At 35.3% G+C, this 18,857-nt stretch overlaps 3 protein-coding genes and 1 long non-coding RNA gene across 4 annotated transcripts; 2 read left to right on the forward strand and 2 right to left on the reverse strand.

The window, feature by feature from the left end:
* The first annotated feature begins 1,167 nt into the window (after nt 1–1,167).
* LOC131800923 (protein claret segregational-like) lies at nt 1,168–3,863 on the forward strand. Its single transcript, XM_059118788.1, is given in 4 exon segments — nt 1,168–1,449; nt 1,512–2,176; nt 2,232–3,153; nt 3,156–3,863. Coding segments are annotated over 4 exon segments (2,103 nt in total). The 5' UTR covers nt 1,168–1,232; the 3' UTR covers nt 3,455–3,863.
* A 1,282-nt stretch (nt 3,864–5,145) lies between these two features.
* LOC131800938 (3'(2'),5'-bisphosphate nucleotidase 1-like) lies at nt 5,146–8,751 on the reverse strand. Its single transcript, XM_059118812.1, has 2 exons — nt 8,668–8,751; nt 5,146–6,011 (listed from the first exon to the last, which is right to left on the reverse strand). The coding sequence occupies exons 1-2, from the start codon at nt 8,749–8,751 to the stop codon at nt 5,205–5,207; spliced, it is 891 nt and encodes a 296-aa protein (XP_058974795.1). The 3' UTR covers nt 5,146–5,204.
* A 1,712-nt stretch (nt 8,752–10,463) lies between these two features.
* On the reverse strand, nt 10,464–12,381 carry LOC105262545 (uncharacterized). The gene is made up of 4 exons (XR_009341629.1): nt 12,078–12,381; nt 11,709–11,876; nt 11,047–11,630; nt 10,464–10,992 (listed from the first exon to the last, which is right to left on the reverse strand). It is a non-coding gene; the product is annotated as an uncharacterized LOC105262545 (long non-coding RNA).
* A 5,317-nt stretch (nt 12,382–17,698) lies between these two features.
* LOC101889427 (electron transfer flavoprotein subunit beta) lies at nt 17,699–18,857 on the forward strand. The gene is made up of 2 exons (XM_005186229.4): nt 17,699–17,876; nt 18,000–18,857. Exons 1-2 carry the CDS (start codon nt 17,826–17,828, stop codon nt 18,708–18,710), a joined length of 762 nt encoding a protein of 253 aa, XP_005186286.1. The 5' UTR covers nt 17,699–17,825; the 3' UTR covers nt 18,711–18,857.

Raw genomic sequence — 18,857 nt, forward strand, 5'->3', positions numbered from 1 at the left:
CTCGTCGTAAACGAACGTCGCAATAAAAGTTTTTATTGTAAAACAAATAAGAGTAAAATAAGTATTCATTGTAGTATTGCGATATTTTTTAAACCAAGAAACTTATAATGACTATATTTTACTGGTTTAAACCGAAAGTTTTCCGGAACTGCAAATGGCAAGAGTCGAATTCTTGCACTACTTCCCGTGATGTGCTTTGGGAATCTTAGATGTTGAGGCTAACTTAATTCTTCATTACAACAATTTGTTTTGACATTTAATGGTGCCGTCAGCTGGGCTGATGCGATTACCTAGTACATCTACCTTGCTGGAAGCTCTACCTTATGCTAGGAACACAATTGGAGCGAACGACGAATTTCGCCCTACGCGGCGACAAAATGAGCCGCGTAAATTCGTCATATGGAACACAATACCGACGAAATTATAAAACAGCTGATGAAGTTGTTTACTTTTTGCTCATTTGTTGACTACATTGAATCAGAACATTGTAAAGTTTATTAAAATTGTTAAAATAATTAACATAATGTATATTATAGTAAAAGCTTATCTGCTTCTTCATTCAGGCGCAAGTACACAAACAAATAAACAAATTAATTATGTTTTTTTTATACGAGTAACTAATAGTAGAGTGACCATAACAAATTTTAAAGTAAAAAGTAACTTTATTTACTAAAACACATAAAATTCGTGCAAGTATGTTCACCTCGTACTGTTTTTTTCGCCGTTCGCCGGCGTATGAAATAGAAAAAAAACTAATTGAGTTCGCGGCGTCCGACGAAATGTGTGCATTTCCATATACACATATGTTTTTTATTTTTGACGACGAACATACGCCGCGAAAAATTCGTCGTTCGCTCCAATTGTGTTCCTAGCATTACCTTTTTATTGTACCATAATATGAACGAGTTAATTCGTGTAAATAATTCTGAGGGCGAACAACGTGATTGAGAGTGCAATGAGAACATAGCATAAGTAAGTAAGTGCTAATGAGAACATGACATGCATTTGTGTATTTTGGCAGATGAATATAGCATTGCATCAATCGAGCAAATCCAATAGATTATCGATTACATCATTTCGATTAGTCGAAAATCGAACTACGTAAGCCTTCGTTCTCTTGGCGTCTTGTTTAGTTTCAAAATCGAAATAACGGCGCACAATTTATAAAGAAAGAAACGCACGGTCATTTGGAAAAAGTAAATAGTTAATGTATCTGATTAATTGGAACAAAAATGGAATCCAAGTTACCAAAGCCTTCAGCATTGAAGAGGCCTGCGCCTATTTCAAGGACTATACTGCCCATGGAAAGAATAAAAGCGACATCATTTACCGGCAATTTTGGCAACAAAACGCATTTATTCAGCGGGAGTGCACAGTCTTTGAATACCTATAATCAGCTTCCTCGCGATATAACTAACTTTTCCAGTTATGATAATGCAACTCGTAGAGGTAACTTATTTTGTATAATTGCACAGATAATTTTCAGTAATTTTATTTTTTTTTGGTTTTAGAACGGGCGGCATCTCCAGAAGCTGCTGCTTCAAATTACGGCGGAGCGTCGCGTGCTAAAATGAGAAGAAGTCGTTCGGCTTGCGATATTCGAGACATGCGGCCTTTGAAACGGACAGAATCTACTCTTGCCCCAATCCCTGCAAAGACTTCGCGGATGCCGTTATCTACAACACTGGGATCTAACACAAATAAACCACCACGTATTGGTACGTCTGCTACTGCAGCAAGCAGTACCAGTTTAAAAAAACCTCCGACTGTCAATACAACGAAAACTATCGGAGGAGGTCGACCAGCATTAACTAATCAAAAAAGTGCAAATAATACTAGTTCAAACTCCTCCGCAATAACTGCAAAAACTGCAACTAAGCGCATTCCCGCATACGATTTTAAGGCCAGGTTCAATGACCTTTTGGAAAAGCACAAGATTCTTAAGGATAAGCTAGAAGAAAAAACGGAACAACTGAACAATCTGGAAAATTTGCCAGAGGTATTAGAGGACACTGAAAAACAATTGGTAACAACGAAAGAAGAACTCAGAAACACTCAAACCATGAACGAATGCTTAATGCGCGAGAAAACATTGCTGCAAGAAAAATATAATTCCATCGTTGAAAACTTGAGCAAAACCACAGAAGAACTGGAAAAATTAACTAAAGCATATAAAGTAAGTAATTCATTTTCCGTTTCCTTAGGTAAATTAAAAAATATAATTTTATTAGGAAATAAAACTTGAACATTCGGAATTATTTTCGGAAGTTGAAGAGCTGCGTGATAGAACATCAACACTGGCCGATAGGAACGCAACATTATTGGATGAAATTGCAATATGTAAGGAACTATTATTCCGTTCAAATATGGAACGAAAGGAGCTGCACAACACCGTGTTAGATTTGCGTGGCAATATACGGGTATTTTGTCGAGTTCGTCCACCACTGGATTGTGAAAGGGACAAAATGCTATGTAATTTGAGTTATCTGGATGAAGCAACTATGGAAATAGCCAGTTTTGAACCTACAGCGAAGGGAAAATCAATCGCACATACTTTTACTTTTGATCAAGTATTTGATCACTCGTCAGAACAGGAGTCAATATTTGAAATGGTATCACCACTAATACAGTCTGCTCTTGACGGGTATAACATTTGTATTTTCGCATATGGGCAGACGGGTAGCGGAAAAACATACACAATGGATGGTATACCATCAAATCCTGGAGTTATACCAAGGACAGTGGATTTGCTTTTTGATTCAATCAAGAATTATCGGCACTTAGGCTGGGAATATGAAATAAAGGTGACATTTCTTGAAATTTACAACGAGGTACTTTACGACCTGCTGAGTAATGAACAAAAAGATATGGAGATTCGTATGGTAAAAAACAGTAAGAATGATATATACGTATCAAATATAACACACGAGACAGTGGGGAGCGCGGGACGTCTCCGGGAGCTCATGCAAATTGCCAAGATGAATCGTGCCACGGCGGCTACGGTTGGAAATGAACGATCATCCAGATCACATGCAGTAACCAAAATAGAACTCATTGGTACACACGCAAAGAAACAGGAATTATCTATTGGTTCCATAAATCTTGTCGATTTGGCCGGTTCGGAATCGCCAAAAACAAGTACTCGCATGAACGAAACAAAAATATAAATAGATCGCTCTCTGAACTGACAAACGTAATATTGGCACTATTACAGAAACAGGATCACATACCTTATCGAAACTCTAAGTTGACTCATTTACTAATGCCTTCCTTGGGAGGCAACTCAAAGACGCTGATGTTTATAAATATTGCTCCGCTTCAAGACTGTTTCGTGGAATCTCTGAAATCGCTGCGATTTGCTGCCACTGTAAATCAATGCAAAATGGCTAAGGCCAAACGTAATCGTATACTTAACACTTCCCTTGCAAATACAAGTGGAATAGGTAATCAGTAAAAAGTATATTATTGAGGAACTAAGACACTGCTCATTGTTTACTTTCCTTTATAAAAATATAGTCTTATTTATTCGTAGATTTGCATTTATTTTAAATTGTCACCCAATAGGCCAGTAAAACAGTATTAAAGATCTGGCTTTTTCACCTTATGCCAAATTAAAAGCAAAATATATATCTTAGTAAAACAACTCGTTATGTTATTGACTAACAAATTATTGGTGGGTGAGAGAGAATATATAATTGCATATTCATTTATAATTTGTATTAAAAAATGATTTTCGAACTTGGCAAATTTCGGGTTCATATCTCTCATATGTTTTTTTTTGTCATAATTTATTGTTAATTTGGCTATAGAATATCTTTTTTCAGTTTGTTCAAATATATAGTTTTTTACGTTATAACCAGCAATATTGTTTTTTATTATTACTTTTCATTCAGTCAATGAAAATATACCAAAAACAAAAAAAAGTATATATATATATATATATATATATATATATATATATATATATATATAATAGGTCAAAAAATACACGCTAGATTTATCAATACGATTTACGTGACGTATACGCTGTAGAATTGACATTTGGAATCGAGTGGATTTAGTAGTCTATGGTACAGCTTAGTAAAACTGTAGAAATGCAGCCATGAGCCTATGCCCGCTTTCTGTCAAAAATATATATAATTATATTATATAATTAAATTATATATAATTATATGCAACAAGTTATATCTATTTATTTTGTATTTTTCATTTTTAAAGTATTAAAAACGCGAAAGATGAATGAAATGCCTAGATTTGCTTTGAAAACTGTGCTCCAAATAGTTCAATATTTCAATTCCATGGCAAAACTGCTTAATATATTATATATCTAAACATATTACATATCTGAACTATGGTATAATGAAGATAAGGTAGGGCACACGACTCAATAAGAAAGGTTGCTCAACTTCAAGGAAACTAGAAAAATGTAACTCTGTAACGGAGTCTTATAGTGTCAAATAAGCTTTTAAATATGCAACAGTTGGTTTTGTTTATGTTTAATTCTTGTACAAAATTCTTATATTCGGAAAAAAACCCCAAAAAAGGATGGAACCTCGGGGTTATTCTACAGGGTTGAATCTAAAATTTTAGGACAATACAGTTTATTCACAAAATTGTACAATTTGTTACCCATTTGACTCCACTCTCCAACCGATATCGATGGCATTTGCGGTTTAATTGGAACTAGTTTGAATCCCGATTTTTTAAGGTTTTCATTCAAAGCACAGATTTGCTCAATTTCACTTAGGAGCGAAACTTGCAGAATTGTAGAGATTGCACATACATAGAAATACAACAACGGTATGACGAAAACTAAAAGAGTGCGCGACAAGACTAGAATCTGCTCGATTTAGAACGATTTGGTGGCAATCCATCTCAAAAACGATGAAAACATGCTTATTCTCCTTTTAAGTGACATCTAAAAATTAGCTTTGCACGATTTTTTCTACTCCCAGGAGCGCTTCCGCTCGAATTCCAGCGAGTTTCACTCTTTATTCAAATTAGTCCCAGTTTTTAAGAGATCTGCTTTCTTTACTTGATATTACCATATTAAATGTGCTGTGCGTCCGCACTTCAAAGTTTTTAATGATGTATTATATGTATTTCTTGTGCATTCGGATAAACATTGAAAAGTGTGTTATGGAATTCGGTTATTTCAGAATTAGTTTTTATTTATAATAACATCGATAATATAATACAACGTATTAACATTTGCTTCTCATAGCCTCTAAGACATTAGAAGGTAACTTTGAAATAATATTAGCATGGGACACATCTCCATTTGTCGCCAGAACGCCTTGGGCGTTGGGATGGAGGACATCTGAACCATAAGAATAATGATTACCTAACATATCTGTAAGTGTGCCGCCTTGCGCTTCCAACACAGCTTCCGGAGCACAAGTATCCCACTTTTTGCAGCCTGGGCTAGCAAAGACATAAGCATGCGCTTTTCCTTCCAGTAATTGCAATACCTTATACCCGGCGCCTCCTACTTTAATAATATCAGTGGGAGAAAGAGCATCTAATGCAGCCTGCACTATTGCATTGGAATGTGATCTGGTTGTTGTAACAATGAATTTATCTTTCGGTGGTGAAAGACGTTCGAAACCACCAGTTCCCAATCCTTTCAAACCCCAAATAGTTCGTCCCAATTCTCCTCCAGGATTTTTGAAGTAGGGTTGATGTATTATGCCGCCTACAGCGGAATTGTTAACAGCTATTCCAATTAAAACTGTAACATGATCGAGGAAACCTTGGGTATATTCCGACGTTCCATCCAAAGGATCTACCCACACGACAAACTCGTCATCCTTTATATCACGCCACTGTTTCGGACATGAATTCGTTAAAAAATCCTCATCTGCCTTTGTAACCAACCAATCGTTATTGACGTTAAGGTCTGAACCGCCTTCTTCTCCAATAATCTTTATTTCAGGAAACGATTTGGACAAGGACGCTATGATGCAACGTTGTGCCGAACGATCTGCTTCGGTCTGCAAGTCATCCTTACCCTAGAAAAGGAAACATTTATCAAGTGCTAAATAAGTATTCCATTCTTGGCTTAATATGTCATTTTTATTTGTTTATGTATGTGTTTTCTTTTCAATAACAAAAAGTTTGTTCAGAAAATATTCAAATTCGGGTGTTTTCAAAATGTTTATTTCAACGTATGCATCGACAAAATCTAGAGTTTTTGTAGCGAAATAATCATTTAGAGATATATAGTACATGATTTTGAAAAGAAGTATTGACTTTTCATTCAGTTATCGCGTTTTTCAATTATGGGCTGCTGGGACAATGAACTGTCAAACTAATTTTGGAATTGAAAATTTTGAATGAAAAATTATTGAAAAGTGTAAAATATTTTGAAAAATACATATTATAACAACTTCCGATTTGGATCGTATGAGAAAGCATTTAAAAATCCACTTATTTTTGATAAAACATTTCAAAATTTTTGATATATAAATGTTTCCAAGCGTTGATGTATCCATGGTACAATGAAGACAAGGTAGGCTAACTTTGAAAAAATTGCAAGTATAGAGGTCTATCTGTTTGGCTTGTAATGTCAGAATTTCTGTCAAAACAATAAAAAAGCAAACAACTTGTTGCATTGATTTTGAATAAATAATTTAAAACCGCGAAAAATGAATGAAAGGTCAACATTTCTTTTCAAAATCATGTTATATATATTTCTTATGTTTTATTTCGCGACAAAAACCTTAGATTTCGTCGATGCATACGTTGCAATAAGCATTTAGCAAACACCCGAATTTGAATATTTTCTGAAAATTTTTTTATTATTGAATTATAGAATACACACACATAAACAAACGAAGTTTGCATATTAAGCCAGAAAAATAAAAAATTAAAATCATATGGTAGTTCTGCCCTACCTTGAATTCATTGTACCATGGATGTTCTACCTATATTCTTCTACCATGCTTGCAATTCTTCTTCTTCTCATTCATCGACATTCAATCAGATGTTTTCTATTGCTTGTTTATTTCTTTTTGTGCTTTCAATTTGAAAATATATTGGAATTAGTAAGACTAATTGTTTTTGAAGAACAACTTTACAAAATGTGAAAAACATAAATATTAATATGTAATAAGAAAATAAGTAGTTGCAAGCTTCTCCAGGAATACCGTCTGTTTACTTTTCGCATTTTCCTTGCAAAAGAGAAAAAAACTACCTTACTCTCTCAGAAAGATGTTGCTGGACAATTCCAGACACACATATTGTTTTTGAAATCACAGAACAAAAAAAAACAATAGTCAAAAGAGTGTAGGCAAATGTTGACACCTTAGTTGTGTTCCAGTTTTTTAGTAGTAAAACTAGCAGAAGAGAGAACAGTTCGAAATGTCATTCTCATTTAGGTGTGCTCAAAAAATAAGGGAACGGAAAATTAGCAGAAATGCGATAAAATGTCAACATTCAAAATTCCAAAAGTAAACAGTCTAAATCGGACTGGTGAAACCTTACTGAAAAGGACGCCAAAATTTTAAAAAAAAAAAAAAAAAAAAAAAAAGATTAGCGCTCTTTTTTTTTTACCCAAATATTAATATTATCAGCAAGTGTCTACTAATTTTAGCAGGTATTCTATCAGATGCTACCGAATCTGATGATACCTGCACCACATACTTCATCAGCAATGGACATTGAAAATCCACTGCAACAGAACCTTACACCACCTGTAAAAATTAATTCCAACAACAACAACAATAAGCGTTTACGGCTAGAAGATGGATCCCTTCCGGCGGAGATTGATATCACAGGACTAAACTATGATCCTAACAATCAAAATAGATTTGCAATGTTTGCAGATCTAGAAATTGAAAGCACTCAGCAGCAACGTCCTCCCAATCGCAACATTGATGAGCCAAAAACAGTATCTGACAAGCAGAAATCAAGAAAAACGTTTTGTCCGCCAATTTTTTTATACAACATTAATGTAAAACGATTAGTTGAACAGCTAGAAAACATGGAAACAAAAATAGAATACAAGCTTAAAAATACGGGTATGAATAAATGCAAACTGTATCTTTCAGATCCCGAAGCTCATATAGCAATGATGGAGAAATTGCGCGAAAACCCAGTACAGGCGTATACATTCACCCCGAAGGAATTGAAAAAAGTTTCATTTGTACTAAGAGGTCTGTATCATGACATTGATGTAGATAACATTAAAACCCTGTTCGATGAAATAATTCCCAATGTTGTTTCGAAGGTTACCAAATTTACAACACCTAGGTCTATAAAAGAAAATATTGATACTGGTCTTCTCTTGATCACATTAGAACCAGGCAAATCTTTAAACGATATTTCTCACATTAAATATATACAGAAACAACCAGTTTTTTGGGAGAAGCCAAAAAGAAAGAATCAGGATATACAATGCCGTCGATGCCAAGCCTGGGGGCATTTATCAAAGAACTGTGCCTCAGTCCGCAAATGTGTAAAATGTGACAAAATTCACTTGCCAGGTGAGTGTCAGAGACTAAAATCCGATACTTCTGACCCATATTGTGTAAATTGCAAAGCAACTGGTCATACTGCAAATTGGAAGGGTTGTCCCGCTTACAAAAACTACGTTGCAGCTCGAAGACAACGTATTGAAACAGCAATAAAAACGACAGAAACTGCCAAACAAAATGTCAAACTTGCCCTATCAACCAGCTTAGTCTCACCAAACAAAACTTTTGCAAGTTTTTTACGACCCACGCCTTGCCACAGTACAAAATCATCCATCATTGACGAGTTTTTGAAACTATCCAGTCTATTCTTGCAGCCAGAAGAGCTCAGCTTGGAACAAGAAATTGAAATTTTCCTAGCTGAATACAACAAAAAGTCAAAAAGTGAGGCAAAAACTAAGTTTATGAGCCTCTTAAAAAAAATTAAGGAAAAATATGGGCCATAGAACTCTTAATTTCCTAACCTTTAACGTACGTTCATTACTAGATCGTAGCCGACAAATTGAGTTGCAAAAATACCTCATAAATCACAAAATTGATGTTGCGTTTATACAAGAGTGCCATCTTCGCAGAAATAAAAGAATAAAAATAAGCGGTTACAACTTTATTTATGACTACTCACACATAGGAGTAGCCATATTACTAAAAAGTAACCTCAATTACAGACGAGTTGATATTGAAAATATTAATTTCAATACCGTTTTTGTAGAAATCGAAGCAAGAGGTAATATCATACGAAAATATCTGTTGGGATCGCTCTATATCCCATGTAACTACAATTCTCTGCAACTTATAAACGGACTAAATAACTGTCTATCGGCAACATCACAATATGACGGGTTCATTCTTGGCGGAGACCTCAACTCCAAAAATATATCATGGGGAGATCTCATTGACAATACTAATGGTAAAGCTCTTTATAGTTGGTTGCTTGATAATTCCACTGATATTAGTAGAATTTGTTGCTCAACGCCTTCATACCCAAACGGATCCTCATTCCTTGATCATTTTCTTATTAGTCCCAATTTGATTGACTACAATGCTGCTAATTATAACATCTCATCGCTTCCCACATTTTCGGATCACTTCCCGTTAAAATTGGAATTAGCCTTTAACACGGCCGGTCTTGCATTGAAGTCTCCTCCAGTCTTTACATCTTATAAATGCACAAATTGGGTAACCTATCGTCGGGACTTTGACTCAGCTCTTCGCCAAACGTTGCCACCTAAAAATAGAAATTTAAATAACCAAGAAGTAGACGATTATATAAACAGATTCGAAAATACCTTCCACTCCATACACGATCAACATTCCGAAAAAGTGGAGTTTAGAGATCATAAAATTGCACTCCCTGAAAACGTAAAGAAGATTCTTAAAATAAAACACCAGTGGCAAAAGGAGTTGAAAAATATCTTTCACACAAATGGAAACAGATTAAGCAGTGAGTACAACCTCCTATCTAAGCAAATACAATTATTAAAGATAATAATAAGGGATCTTATAAAAAACGAAGAGGCTAAATTATTTAACAACAAATTAAAAAATATTAAGCCAGGACCCTCAGCTTTCCAGCAAGTTTACCAAATCGTTGGAAAAGCAAAATCTTCCTTCTGCCAAAAACTACACATAAATAATGTAACTATTTCCAACGGTCCTGATATTGCCAATGCTTTTTATAGCCACTATGTGAATACATTCCGTGAAAACGTTCCCGATGAGCCACCGTCAGATATTGAAGAATCTATTTCATCATGTTTAGATCCTATTCCTACTCATATATACACATTTAATGAAGAATTTAACTCGCTGGATAATCCCGACACTTATCACTTCACTTCTACCTCCGTTGTTAAATCTCAAATTGCCTGTATAAAGAAGAAGAAATCAAGTGGGCTAGACGGCATATCAAACTATGTGATTAGAAATTTCCCAGATACAGCAATTAATTTCCTAACAATAATTTTTAATAATTGCTTAAATAACGGATACTTTCCAGAACCGTGGAAGTCGGCGAAGATTATACCAATAAAGAAAAGGCCTAGCAGCATAAATCCTGGCGAATTTCGTCCTATTTCCTTACTTTCAAACATTGGAAAAATCTTCGAGCGCGTGTTACACGAAAAGTTAGAAAACGAATTTATTATTAACCCTATTTCCCCATTTCAGTTTGGATTTAAACCAGCTCACTCTACAAATCACGCCTTACTTAAATTTCACAATGATATAACGAGTCACCTAAGAGAGAAAATATGTACAGTGGCAATCTCTCTAGATATCCAGAAGGCATTTGATTCTGTATACCACAAAGGAATTATTTATAAATTAATTAAACTGAACGTGGATCCGTTTCTGGTCAAGATGTTTTCAAGCTTTTTAAACAACAGAAAATTTACTGTTATTATCAATGATTATATGTCCAATTTTGGCGCAATAGAAAGTGGTGTCCCCCAGGGCAGCGTTCTGTCACCCCAACTGTTCAACTTGTTCCTTCATGATTTTCCTCATGTTTCCGAAAATTCTAAATCTATTTTATACGCGGATGATTGTCTGATATATAGTCATAACAACTCACCAATTACTGCTCTCAATAATGCAGCGTACCATCTTCAAATTATAAAAGCATATTACACGACATGGGGAATTTCCATAAATGCTGCGAAGTCGGAGGCAATTTGCATTAGAAACGCTTCAGGAAAATGCCATAGAACAGTAGTGCCTGAATCCAAACTATTGAATCTCTCGCTTGATGGAACAGAAATCCCTTTTAGGAATACCTTAAAATATTTGGGAATAAACATAAATAACCTTTTTAAATTTAATGATCACGCCAGAGCCGCCCTAAAAAAAGCCAAAATGACAGCTGGTCGTTTATCATACATCATGTGCAATACTTATCTGCCACAGAGTACTAAGTTGCTCCTATATAAAGTCGCCATTCGCCCAATTATGAATTATGGTTTCCCAATGTGGTTTTCAATTTCCCCGACAGTGGCAAATGAAATTGAAATGTTTGAACGAAAAATCCTTAGAAAATGTGTTGGAAAAAACTTCCAGAATCCCTCTAAGCGCTTCTCAAATCAGCACATTTACACCTGCGCAAACATTCTGCCATTCTGCACGTATGCTCTCAACCTCCAAAGGAGATTTGTGGAAAACCTAGCCGTACATAATAATGAACTTTTAAGTGAAATATATGCTGCTGAACAAAATATTTTATGGTCCGGCTCAACTTACCTTTCACCAGTAGGAGTTCTAAATGAAAATCTTGACAACAGTTCTGGCCAGTACCATCTACCTGATTTTTTTACCAAGGCGAGTCCCGAAACACATAGGGGATAAATGAATGCAAAAAACGATTCTGTGATATTCTTATATACATTTTAGACTTAAGTCACGTAGTACCTGAAAAATTACACATAAATAGATCATTTCACACCTCATGTTTCTTAACGTTATAATTTTACAATTAATATGTTACACAATTAATGTTCTCTTTACACATTGTATGTAATTGTCGATTATCACAATAATTGCTTTCGCAATTTTTTTTCATGTAAAATCTCGACATTACATTATATATGATCTCAATTCATATATACCTACCTAAAATTGTCACACTGTTCAAACATATTTATTTATTTTAGTATATAAGTGTTAACTAGTGTTTAAGTAGTTATGCAGATATTTACTCTGCACGCTAAAATATAGACCGCGAGCAAGTCTAAAAATCTCTTCCCATTTGTTTACATTTTGTAAATTTCTGTTTATTCACTTTGCATGTAGCATTAACGAACGTCAGTGTGCAGCAAAACAAAACTATTATAATTTTGCGTTTTTTGATTATCACCGTTGTTATCGATAAGTACAACATATTGTAACCGAAAAAAAAGAAGACTCAATAAATATTTTACTTACTTACTTACTTTAAAAAAAAAATGAGTATTGAAGGCGATATGTTAAAATTAATAATCTATAATAATAATTAATAATCTGATTCCTCATTCAGCCAGTCCTCTTCACTGCTGGAATCATCCAAAAGTGAATACATTATTTGATCCATATTTTCTCTTTTTGTTTTTGCACGACAAATATTAGTTTTTCCTTTAGCTTTTAAGTTGATCATTTTCTTTATTTTTGTTGTGACGCGCCATGGTAGAAGAATATAGGTAGACGAATCGACACAGCTGCTGGGACAATGAACTGTCAAACCAATTTTGCAATTGAAAATGTTGAATGAAAAATTATTTACATTTATAAAAAATGCTCAAAATACCGAATTACTATAACCTCCGAACGACGTCGTATAAGAAAACATATACAATTCTACTTATATTTGAATAAACATTTAAAATTTTTTGACATATCAATGTTCCCAAGCGTTGATGCATCTACCTGTATTTTTCTACCATGTGACGCGCGAACATTGAAATGTATCAATACATTTTTCAACCTTGTTAGCCCTGCCAATTAAATGTCAAATTTACAATATGCACATTTCTGCTCGACCAAATTCATGTAGCTAAAACAAGCAGAAATGTGCACCACTCAGCACCATTTTTTTCTCGAGAGAGATGCAAGTTTTGCTAGTTTTTGGAGTACGGGAACGCGTTGTAGCAGAATTAGTACTAATTTGTAGGTTCTGGAACACAACTAATATGCACATTTTTGCTCTAAAATTCCAAGAGTAAATAGTCCAAATCGGACTCGTGAAACCTTACTGAAACGGACGCCAAAATTTAAAAAATTTAGTATTGAAGACGATACGTTAAAATTAATAATCTATAATAATAATTAATAATCTGATTCATCATTCAGCCAGTCCTCTTCACTACTGGAATCATCCAAAAGTGCTCCATATTTTCTCTTTTTGTTTTTTTGCACTACAAATATTAGTTTTTAAGTTGATCATTTCTTTATTTTTGTTATGACGCGGGAACATTGAAATGTATCAATACATTTTTCAACCTTGTTAGCCCTGCCAATTAAATGTCAAATTCACAATTTGCACATTTCTGCTCGGCCAAATTCATGTAGCTTAAACAAGCAGAAATGTGCACCCCTCAGCGCCATTTTTTTCTCGAGAGAGCTGCAAGTTTTGCTAGTTTTTGCAGTACGGGAACGCGTTGTAGCAGAATTAGTACTAATTTGTAGGTTCTGGAACACAACTTAAAACAGGCAGAAATGTGCACCACCCAGCGCCATATAGACATACATAGACATATTTATATATATAGCATTCCCATCTCTGAGTTTTCTGGAACTTACTTTGTCAAATTTAACTGCATAGAACCCGGGTTCCCATCTCTGATATGTGTATGTACAATGGATTTATAAATATTCTTTCATTTTGAACAAAATTGTTAACATATTATATATATTATTGCATGACTTTACCTTCTTAATTCTACCATGTAAAAATTTCAACATTTGTTTACACTTTGTTAGCTATTTGTTTACCTTAGAATAATGCATATTGACATTAAGTTTGGTAGTCAGCTGGCTTGGAAAGGGGATTTTATAGGTTGACCAGGGGTCGTGTCATGATAAAATAATTTACAGTCAAAACTGTTTTTAATTCAAAGTATTTGAATGATGAATTAAAACACATATCTTAATAGCATATGAATGGTGTCGTATAAGAAAATATGTAAAATCAATCAAGCAAGCATTCAGCTGATTCATAAATACTAAACAATTTATTACTCAAAAACAGAAACTAATCATGCAGAAACTAAAATGAGTATTTTGATGATTTTAGCCACATTTTTCAATTTAATGGTCTGAAAATCCACAAAAAAAGTTCGCTCTGAGTACTTTACGCCCTGGAAGAGAATTATCTTTATAGGTCTATAGGTATTTCCAGGATTTCCGCGACATTATTCACCGGAATTTCGTAAAATTTCGTAAATGGATATTACAACCGATAACGGAAAATTGTCTGTGCAGGTCCTCATCTTAGTATATCCCCCATACAACGGTACCTCTCTTTATTCGGTATTTTGATTATATTAGCGGCATTATTCACCGGAATTGTTTCGACTTTCGTGTTTTAAGTTTCAACAGCTTATGACGAAAAAAACTTATCCAGCAAAAATTCTTATATAAATGTAAATTATATCAAAATTTTGGGTTTCAAAGTTTTTTGTCGGTAACTCAAAAAATGAGTTAGAGAATCCTACTACAGAAGTACACAAACAATACGACTGCCTTAATGTACTTCGGCTGTAAGTTGCCGACCTGTATCGTATGCGAACGAATCGCTGGGAAACGTTTCCAAACGTTTGTTGTACGAAATGATGACTGGTACACTATGAGTTGTTATTCTTAATATTGTTTTTTGTACTTTTTTACATTGTATGGTGGTCAAATAAATGAATAAAAAGGGACAATTACTTTGTACATTATTTGTAATGAGTTAATATACAGGGAAACGTTTGCAATGAGTATTGTACTGTTTCGTTTCCAATGTTGCGTCATCCAGCAGAGTACATTTCAGTTTTGTTTTTGTCTCACTCATCTACACAAACAATACAAAACAAAAAACAAGTCCCGTTATCTTAATGTCGGTTTTGTTTCGTTTCGAACTTCGAGAAAATACAGAACGAAACGATTTCAAACGTTTCCAATAGTTTATTTTCGTTCGCTGTGTTTAAGTCTATTTGACACTATAAGACTCCAGCACAGAGTTGCATTTTTTCTAGTTTATTTTAAGTTGAGCAACCTTTCTTATTGTGCCATGGGTAGAGGCAAAACAGTTCCTAGAACAGTGTGGCATGATTGACTGTATCAAAAGCTTTTGATAGATCAAGTACCACCATAACTGTTCTGTCACACGGCCTGTTTTGGTTGAGTCCTCTGCTGACATGTGTGGAAAGGGCTTGTAAAGCTGTTGTTGTGCTATGCAATTTCCGGAATCTCTCTTGATGTTCAGCTACTGGGAAACACGCTCTTATGATGGGGAGGAGTAAAGCCTCAGCCTTTGAGTCACTTTTGCTGGAATCCTTGTCTGGTTTCAGTAACGGGACCACCCTGCCAATTTTACAGGCATCGTAAACTATTAGGATGGCTAACGGCAAATTGAGGAGTTTGGTGATATACTGACCTCCTGGCTCATCCAGTTGCTTCAACATACCAATTCCGTCAGGACCAAGCGCCTAAGATAACATGTGCAACATCTTTCAACGTAAATTGTGGTGGTAACTCTTCGATTGGGAGAGATCGTACACGGCGTAGGATACTTCTTGTCACTCTCGGGGTGCTCTATAAATTGCCGATTGAAATAACACACGCACCTCGTCGGATCTGTCAATTCTACGCCGTTTTTTTACGGTTCCAAAGCAACTTAAGCGTTGTGCACAATTTACTCGATCCGGTATTATGTTGCCATGCTTCAGGTGTTTTAGCCACTTTTTTCTTACCGACTAACCTGTTCACCCCTGAGTAAGTTCCCTAACTCTGAGATTATTAGGGGGAAATACATAAAGCGCATAATTGGCTGCCTTCTTCGTAGATGAACAAAGGAGTTTTAGGTTGACATAGTTCGATTTTGGCCCTAGGCTTCTTTGTTCATTTCCGAAGAAGCCAGCCGATGACTTAAGCCAGCCAGATAAGCGCTTTATGTATTCCCACCTTTAGGGTTAGTACGGCGAAGTTCATCTCGCTCATTTGCCAATCCCACTGCCTATGCTGGTAAATTTGGTCTTAGGATTTTCGCGTTTTTAATCACTCACCATTCTGAGCGGAACTATTCAATTATTACAAAGTTAATTTATTCAGATTCGAAATGTTGTATAGTTTTTGCAGTTTCGGATGGTCTATTGATGGTGAGAAAAAAGTGTAGGTCGTCTGAGCCTAAAGAAATGACTGATTGCCATGTTACGTCATTCCTCAGACCTGGGGATACGGTGGATATGTCCGATGAGCTGTGGTAGTCTCCCTTATTCTGGTGGGCGCGTCCTCATTCACTGTGCAAAACTTGGAGCTATCAATTTGCTCAGCCAGTGCCATGCCTCTCTGGTCATTACCTAGGACGGAATACATTAATTCATGATGGACATTGAAATCCCCTAGCACCAGACGGTTATTGCCTACAAGAAGTGAACTGATATTGGGCATGTTACGAGGGGCATAGCTATTTAACGGCGTTAAGCACATCTACCTCGTCGGTTCCACACTTGACCGCTACCCCCCATAACGATTTCGTTGATCTTACCTCGGAGACCAGTTGATAGCGGGGGAGTCTCGTATTGCGACGACGAAGACTCACTGGGGCCTACATTGGCGCAGCAGGAAGCAATGTAGTCCCTATCGTCCCTATCCGGTTTAAACCGGAACAATTCTGGAAATGCACCCACCCATGCATCCGCTGCATCTCACCGAGCCCGATCTAGCCCCTGGCCTAAGTTTGTTCCTTCGAGTCAATACTGATAACATGGCAATAACAGCAAAATTTTATTTTATATTGAAGAATTGCATTGAAGACTCATCACAAGAAATTAATTACACATTCGTTTGGGCAAAAGATAAATATAAAGCCTGGATTTCTTCCAGTTCCATGACAAAACTGCTTAATATACTTCTAGCGCGAACCGCAATGTACGTTTTATGTATTATATTTCTTTATTTGTGTGGCTTAAAATATCACTTTGATTGTGTATGTGTTCTTTTAAACTATATTTGAAAATTGTTTAGAAAGTATTCAAATCCGGTTTAAATTAAAATGCTAATTACAACGTATGTTTTTGCCAATTTTACACTTATGATGACGAAATAAATCTTTAGAAATATGTAGAACATGATTTTGAAAATAAATTTTGATTGTTTATTCCGTTTTCCCCTTTTTTGTTTATTTATTCAAAATCAATGTAACAAGTTTTGTTTGTTTCATACAAAAAAACTTGTTGCATTTGTTTTGATACTTATTATGACATTACAATACATACAGGAAGGTCTCTCTACTTGCCACTTTCTCTAACTTAGCCGTCATTGTTTTCATTGCACCATGCTATTACTGAAAAAAAAATGTTTTAATATTTATTTGAGATAAATACACTTTTCAAATTAGAATGATAATAATTTTATGGTAAAAATAATTTAAAACATTAGTTTTTGCGAATTATAGTGAATAGCTTTGATATATACGAACATTGTCGACGCCGTTAAAACAAGCAACGGCCCAACGCACAGAAATAAAAAAACGCTAAGCGTAATGCTTTTTATTAGGTCAGAGCTATAACCTTTGGACCTGTCATGGACTAATCTAGTGTCTTCATGAATTTGATTGAAGAAAATTAATTTTAATTGTTGTTAATATATTTCCAGTCAGGTTGTTAAAAAGTGAAATAATTGAGGATGTCACGTATTTTGGTTGGTGTAAAGCGTGTTGTTGACTATGCGGTCAAGGTAGGTATTTTTAATATACGAATATTCATTTACCAATTGCTAAAGGAAGAAAGCACTCTTATCAGATCTATTTTAATTTGCGTAATCAATGCTGATGATATTCTTTCACAATAATAAATTTAGGTCCGTGTCAATCCTGAAAAGACTGGTGTCGTTACACAGGGTGTCAAACACTCCATGAATCCTTTCGATGAAATCGCCGTTGAAGAAGCCGTGAAAATGAAGGAAAAGAAATTGGCTAGCGAGGTTATTGCCGTCTCTATTGGTCCTAGTCAATCTCAGGAAGTAATTCGTACTGCTTTGGCAATGGGTGCAGATCGCGGTATTCACGTCGAAGTATCCGGAAAAGAATACGACTTGTTGCAGCCAATTCATGTTTCTAAAATTCTGGCCAAATTGGCTTTAGAGGAGAAAGCCGATTTAGTTATTTTGGGCAAGCAAGCAATTGATGATGATTGTAACCAAACTGCTCAAATGACAGCCGCTGTACTTGATTGGCCACAAGGCACATTCTGCAATAAAATTGAAAAAACCGATGCTGGTCTAACCATCACCCGTGAGATTGATGGCGGTCTGGAAACGATTAAAACAAAAGTTCCAGCGGTCCTCAGCGCTGATTTGCGTTTGAATACTCCACGTTATGCTACTTTACCTAACATAATGAAGGCAAAGAAAAAGCCCCTGAAAAAGGTGGGAGCTAGTGATTTGGGAGTTGATACTAATCCACGCATTGATATAATCTCAGTTGAAGACCCCCCGGTTCGTCAAGCTGGTGCAATTGTTCCTGACGTGGATGCTTTAGTTAGCAAACTTAAGGAAGGTGGCCATTGCTAGAATAAAAATCAAAGATATATATAATCGATAAGTGGAATTTATTTGATACCTATGCATTTATGAAAATATATCAGTTTAAAACTATTTGCGAAGCATATCAACAAATTTATGTGACTGTTTTGTGTCAATAAATTTTTAGCAAATTAA

Source organism: Musca domestica, unplaced genomic scaffold (assembly GCF_030504385.1).
Source record: "Musca domestica strain aabys unplaced genomic scaffold, Musca_domestica.polishedcontigs.V.1.1 131, whole genome shotgun sequence".
Lineage (NCBI taxonomy): Eukaryota > Metazoa > Arthropoda > Insecta > Diptera > Muscidae > Musca > Musca domestica.